The 7412-nt window shown below is 37.7% G+C and overlaps 1 protein-coding gene across 3 annotated transcripts in view; it reads right to left on the bottom strand.

Moving 5' to 3' along the window:
• Positions 1-7412, bottom strand: part of SPG21 (spastic paraplegia 21 (autosomal recessive, Mast syndrome)) — a 21537-nt gene that overhangs the window by 8057 nt on the left and 6068 nt on the right. For 2 of the 3 annotated variants that reach the window (XM_008567960.1, XM_008567961.1), the window contains 3 exons: positions 5624-5785; positions 1545-1625; positions 465-610 (listed from right to left, as the gene is read on the bottom strand). In XM_008567960.1, coding sequence (XP_008566182.1) covers positions 465-610; positions 1545-1625; positions 5624-5785 — 389 coding nt within the window. The remainder of the gene's footprint in view (positions 1-464; positions 611-1544; positions 1626-5623; positions 5786-7412) is intronic. The other variant, XM_008567962.1, reaches the window with a different exon arrangement.

Here is a 7412-nt window from a genome sequence, read left to right as displayed (position 1 = left end):
CTTTCCATTTGGTGAACATATAAAAAAAAAAAAAAAAAAAAAAAAAAACCAGAAAGGGAAGGAAAACAGTAAGCTTTGCTGTAGAACATGATAAAAAATTGGGAAAAGTCAAATGCTTAACAAAACTGTGTCAGTCAATACACAGAACTCTTCACACAAAATAATGTGACAAGCAGAACACAATATTAGTTATATAGACACACTGAAGAGAAATGGTAAAAGCAAATGAGTGCACACTAAACAAAATTAAACAATAATTTAGAGCAATGGAAAGAGCTGAGTTTAGAGTTCCTCAAATTCTTTTCTTCTGCATGGGTGACTGTTTCTAATTTAAAAAGCCAAAGAAGTAGCAGAAGACAGAAGTAGATATGAGCCTGCCTCCCTACTGCACCAAAAAACCTGAAAGCTAACACTGTCCAAATTCCACTGAACAAAAATAATAAGAATTATGTTTATGTTCTTACCTATTTGCAGTCCAAGTTTGGTTAAAGATAGAGGTGTCACTGAAGGAATTACAGAGGATGAGGGAATGGACTCTAGGAGATTTGTGAGTGTATTCAGCAAATTTCTGGGCTAAAAAGCCTCCCAAAGAAGCCCCAAAAAGATGAACCTAATCATAAACAAACATAATGCAGATCCTAAAACACTGATCAATCCTGAATATGAGCATATGAAAAAATTTGCTTCAATTATCACTAACCACAGAATATAACGTTATGACTAGCCAGCAGACTGAAATATCTACAACAGTTAGAAATTTAGGAAATATTGTATTTAAGTGCAATTTATATACCCCATCAAGAAAACAATATAACTGTGCATCCAAATTCTACAAGTTAAAAAAAATATTACTCAGATTGCATTCAAAAATGAAACCAATTAGTAGTTTATGTTTAAGAAAACTATGATTCAGTAATTCCACTCCTAGGTTTATGCACAGGAGAACTGAAAACATATATTGACACAAAAACTTGTACATTAATGTTCATAGCAGTGTTATTCATGATAGCGAGAAAGTGGAAACAACCCAAATGTGTATCAATTGATGATTAAACAAAATCCAATACATTAATACAAATATTATTTAGCCAGAAAGAGAAATGAAGCACTGATTCATGTTACAACATGGATGAACCTTGAAAACATTACACTAAGTGAAAAAAGCCAGTCACAAAAGACCACACATTGTATGATTCCATTTACATAAAATGTCCACATAGGCAAATCCATAGAGACAGAAAGCAGACTGGGTTGCAGGGCTAGAAGGAGGGAAGACGGTGATTGACTGCTAATGAATATGGGGTTTCTTTCTGGGGTGAAAAAAATGTTCTATAATTGACTGTGGTGATGGTTGCACATATCTGTGAATACAAGTATATTAAAAAACACAGAATTGTACACTTTACAAGAGTAAATTGTATGGCATGTGAATTATATTGCAATAAGGCAATAAAGCTATTAAAAATAAATGAAGACAACATCAGGCTTTACAATATAAATGTTGCATTGAAACCACACATAAGTACTAGCTTCAGGATACTCACTTTATCCAATTGCAAATGGTCTAAAAGTTTTCTGAATCCATCACAGAATTCAAGATGGTCCCAATAAACTGGATACTGCAACTGAAATAATGACAATACTTTTTAAAAAAAATTCTAAAACCATAAAGGTAAAATGCAACTTATATATATCTGAAAAATGTAGGACTCACATTGTAGCATTTCTCATTTGTTCAAGCTCTGCTCCTTATTCAAAATATGTGAAAATAAGCTCTCACTTTCTACTAAACTTCATAATTCACTTTTTACCTAACAGATCAAAATTTAAAAAGAATAAAAAGTAAACACACTCTAGTGGTATTATGTGAATAATAATGTCAATTCACATCAATTTCCTTTCCAAATAGCTGAGAAAGTCTGAGGTTCAAGGGTAAATAGAGCAGAACCCATCCAAGTAAGGAAATACTGTTTTCTCTTAAGTCCAATTTCATCCTGAATTATGCCTCAGGAGAACTGGAAATAAAATTTGTTGTAAGGAGAGCTCCCTCTTTTTGGTAGCATTTCTTTAAGGGGGTGTTCAATAAAATTTTTCTTCTTCATTTAATAGACTTATTGTATCTGACTTCTTGACCCTAATGCTAGTGATGATGACAAAAAGAAATTCAAATCGCAAAGTCATTTCTGGGGACTCAGGCTTGTCACCTAAGAATGCCCCTTTTTTTATAGATACAAAATCTATCTGACAGGCTTGTTTTAAGCATTTATATTCTTTTGTTATTGACAAACCACAGGAATAAACACTACCATGTAAATTATGGGATAATTTTACATCTGACATAATATGTTACTTTTATTATTAAAATTCCATTTGTGGATAAGACTTCCATCAATCCGAGACAGGATAGAGAACAGATTCTCCCTAGCAGAAAATTTGAAAATTTGAGTCAGATGATGGCCTAAAAGAAAGAGGATGATATTTTTATGAAGTCTTTAATTTAAAAATATCTGTGCCCTACACAGGTGATAAAATTGTATACAACTTAATACACACACATAATTGAATACAAGTAAAACTGGGGAAATCTAAATAAGATTAGTGGATTGTATTAATATCAACTCTCTGGTTGTGATACTGTATTATGGTTTTCTAAAATCTTAGCATTGGAAGAAACTGGGCAAAGTATAAAAGGGATATTTATCTGTATTATTTCTTACAACTGCATGTGAATCTACAATTATCTCAATAAAAATTTAAATTAAAATGACCTGTACATTTTAACTGCTAGATACTAACAAATATCTAATAAGTTCCAAAACTTTATTGGGTTAAGCATTCTGATTAAATCTTGATGTCAAAGTAATTTTGATGTCACTGTTGACCTTTTCTTGATTTACTATCTAGCTAATGAAATAGGAAAGGCCCACATTAAGAACCTTGAGGGCAGGGCCGGCCCCGTGGCTCACTCGGGAGAGTGCAGCGCTGGTAGTGCCGAGGCCGCAGGTTCAGATCCTATATAGGGATGGCCGGTGCACTCACTGGCTGAGCATGATGCAGACCACACCGTGCAGAGGGTTGCGATCCCCTTACCAGTCAAAAAAAAAAAAAAAAGAACCTTGAGGGCAAAGAAGAAATATACAGGCAGAAGCCAAGGCTATCCTGACCTGCCAGTTTGGGATGATAAACACATTGCCAGTGTTTGACAGTGCTCTCAAGTAGGACAGACACCTGAGGGCTGCTCAGTTCTCCCTTTCCTAGCTAATCAACAGTGGCCACCAAAAATGATACTGTCATGTCTTAGGCTGCAGAGGGCTGGGACACGAGAATTTACCACCGGCTCTCCTAGAATGCTGTACACAAAGAGGAAAGCCCAGAACAAGGGAGGACTAGGCTGCAGAGACCCTAACATGCCATATGACAAATGGTTAAAGAAATGGGAAAAATTAAGCCATATAAGAAAAAATCTGGAAAGGAAGCAGGAGATGCCCACAATACCTATTTTTTTCAAGTAAGAGAAGTAAGAGAAGGGCTTTCTGGAGGAAGAGGAATTGGATTTGCTTTGTGTAGCCCCAGTTGGTGGTAATCCCAGTAGAATTTTCAATTACCTTCCAAAAGAAGAGATTTGACCCACTTTTTCTCTTCCTTAAACAGTAAATAAAATGTATAATAACAGCAGTACTCCCACAGGCAATACCATTTACATGCTGATATCCCAGGTCTCAGACATAACTGCCAGCCCCAAAGCTAAAGAAAAGTCTCTCAACAGTGCCTCCCCCACATACCTTTCTCCCAGAGAAGAGTAGAGAATGATCAGTGGGAAACTAGATTTAGACCAAACTCAGCTATAAAATAACAATCAGAAACAAAAAATTTCTTAAGCAAATGCTAAGCACATGAGCTAATTAATGAACCTTACCTCAAATGTCAAAGATTCAGGTTTAAAGCAAGCTTTTCAGTCCCCTGCATGTTAGCAGACCCCTTTCTTGTCTAATATTCCATGCTCAGATCCCCTGGAAGCAGTGGTGTGATAAAACAAGTAGTAGGAATAGAGGCAGAAGACTGAGCTCAGCTCTTCCTTCCCCCACTTAGTGGTGATCACTATAATGACCTGGACCTCAGTTTCCTCATTTGTAAACAAAGACAATGCTTCCTACCACTCAGAGTTGTAAGAAGCGTGTCAGGAGAGAATGCTCAAAAAAGCTGGGCACACAGAAGGCTGCTGTGATATTATGTATATGTTTATATATATATATATATATATATATATATACACACACACACACACACATACATATCACATATATATCATATATAATCACATATATATCTCATATCATATATCATGTGTGTGTGTGTGTGTGTGTCCTCATCCACAGTTCCTGGCTCATAACTCCCCTAGTCCTCATTATTTCCTAAGTGACTAAAACAATAAGCATATCTTTCATTAAAGTATTGGGCCTTTGTACTTTAGTTCCTGAAGCAGCTTCGGAATAGCTTCAGAGCCATAAAAGCATAAAAGTGAAAGGTGGTCTTTTGTTACGTTGTTGGAGCGCTTTAGGCCTCAGAAAACAGAATCTCTCTCTCTGATCTTCTGCCCTTTCTTCCCAGAGCAGGTCATAGAAACTAAAAAATATATTCTAATTTTCCCTCGACTTTCTGACTTGGAGCTGGCCATTAAGAAATTCTCTGATCTACTGTGTCTGATTGTAGCTGATAAGACCCCCATTTCAGGAGGGTCCTGCCCTATGCTGGGGAGGAAGGAATGCTGCACAGAGAGGCAGAGAAGAATCTGAACAGACAGGCCTTGCTGGGTCTCTCCACTCAGTCTATTAGTGTTAGATCCTATCCTTAGTGTCCAATCACATTTCTACACAGCTGTCTATGCTTCGATCGCACTTATCCAATGAAGTCTCCATAAAAGGCCCAAGAGGATGGAGTATGGGGAGTTTCTGGAATATGTAGAGGTTCCTGGAGGGTGGTGCACTCAGGGAGGGCATAGAAATTCTGCACCCCTTTCTCCATACCTCACCCTATGCATCTCTTCATTTGTATCCTTTGTAATATTCTTTATAATAAACCATAAACATGTTTCCCTGAGTTTCGTGAGCTGCTTTAGCAAATTAATTGAACCCAAGGAGTGTGCAGTGGGAACCCTATTTATAGCCAGTCAGAAGCACAGGTAAAACAACCTGAGGCTTGCTCCTGGCATCAGAAGTGGGGGCAGTCTTGTGGGACTAAGCCCTCAACCTGTGGGATCTGAGGCTATCTCCAGGTAGATAGTTTCAGAATTGAATTAGAGGACACCCTGCTGGCATCCACTGGTGAATTGTCTGGAAAAATCCTCACACATTTGTACACAGACACCTTCTGTGTTGACTGTGGTCTGAGAGCAGAAGAAAAACAGTTTTTTCTAATCAGCTGCCAACAGAGGTCTGTCCCCTCTAAATCTCTGTGTACACACACCAGCTTTCTTCAAAAGGCTTTATCTCCCGTTTTAATATAGGAAAACAATATCATACTTCAATTTAAAAATCTGTGTCCATTACTATACTTGATCAGAAACAGAATCACAGAAAAACACAAAATGAGGATCTGAATTTAATATTGAATCAATATTACTTACAGCTATAACCCGGTAACCCCATCCAGTCAAAGCCAAAATCTGCCGGAAAAATACATCTGCAGTTCCACTGACAGGTGGCAGAAATATGAGAGGACACCTGATACTTCTGGGGCCTGCATCATAGAGTGACCATATCTTACTGTCATCATCATCTACGATAATCTGGAGGGAAAGTTATAAGAAAAAAGGAAAACTTCACAAATTTGGTTTTATTTTGTCATTTTACAGTATAATTTCACTGAAAATTTTAATACTACTGCCTTGTTTGTTACAAGGTAACCTAGGGATCACACCAGATTAGCGTGTGTAATAAACTGCTTTGGTGTCCTTTTCTTTCTTCAGTGCTAACATGTTCCATAGTATCGCTTTATAATCTTCAAAGAGCTTTTCTCTCAGTTTTAAATTTTCCTTTCTATCCGTGACAATAAGAAATCTATTTTATTTATCATTAAACAATAAACTCTGTCCATGGCATCTTATTTCTTCCCCACACTTCTGGCTGTATGTGTGCATGTACAGGAGGGCAGTTTGCAGAGTCACTGTCCAGTGCTAGCCCAGAGGACTGGCTGGGACCAGCAGGGTCAGAATATGAACAAGGAAGGTGACAGGGAGACAAGATCCCAGGCTCTAGGGAGAAGCTGGGAAGAGACGGCACCTGGAGATGCTTCAGGAACCTGATCTAGACCAGGCCCCTGAGGATGGGGAGGGGAGACTTCTGCTACAGAGGAAGGACAAGGCAGGAGATGCTTCAAACCATTCAGTTGGGGGTGGGGAGTGAGCCATAAAGAGAAACTGGCTTTTTGGGGAAAAGTGGGTGGCGAGTGGACAGGTCACCCAAAACCTTCTTGATTTAGTAGTTCTTGACCCACCGGGGGAAAAGACGAGCATTAAATGAGCTGAGGCAAGTCAAGTGCTCAGCACAGAGCTTGGCAGATGTTAAGTGTTCAGAAAGTATTACCTATTATTATTATTCACTGTGTGATAGTTTAATTCTTGTTTTCTTTGGCTGACTTTTGGTGATATTTGGAAAATTACATTAACTGCTTGAATGTTTGCCAATGTAAACCAATATTTATCTAACTTTTATATGTAAAAACTCAAGGCCTCTAGGTTCTTTCTTCTGAGAGCTTCTAGCTGGCAGGGCTGTGACTCGATAGTATCAGTCTGTGGGTGGCAGCACACAAACCGGGGTCACTGGCATCAACAGGAGCAGGCAAATGGGGCAAGTCAAAGTCCAGAGAGGCCTAATATTTCCTTTTGGACTTCCCCAGGTCACAGATGGTGACAATATATTTCATGCTCATGTTTTTGCCCTGTGTATTTTGCCACTCACATTTTTGCTTTTCATGTTTCTTTCTTGCTGTCATTAGGGTAAAAAATTCTTAATGACCTTTGACAGTGCGCACAATAAAACCTGATCTTATAGTAATAAAATCATACGAGATAAGATGCTCAGATGTCTAAAATTTTCTAGGAAATTATTTCAATAATCCAATGTGGAAGAAAAGTAAGACAGAAAATGTTCTGAATATAAGCCATAAATACTTAAATGTGTTTATCACTTCAACTTTCTCAGAGTTCCTTGAATGGCAATTTTGTCAGAATTGCTTTAGAGGACAAATATCTATTTGATAATTTGAAATCTAGCACCACAAAACTTCAAGCAAACACTATGACTTGTAGACCAAACTGATCTGACAACTGAGGAAAATTACATCAAATGACTTCCTACAACTAATTCTAAGAATATGCACTTTTTTTTTTTTTTTTTTTTTGGGGGGTGGCTGGG

Source organism: Galeopterus variegatus, unplaced genomic scaffold, assembly GCF_000696425.1.
Source record: "Galeopterus variegatus unplaced genomic scaffold, G_variegatus-3.0.2 Scaffold360, whole genome shotgun sequence".
NCBI classification, from domain to species: domain Eukaryota; kingdom Metazoa; phylum Chordata; class Mammalia; order Dermoptera; family Cynocephalidae; genus Galeopterus; species Galeopterus variegatus.
Note: the sequence above shows the minus strand (reverse complement) of the source record. Positions and strands in the feature narration are given on the sequence as shown.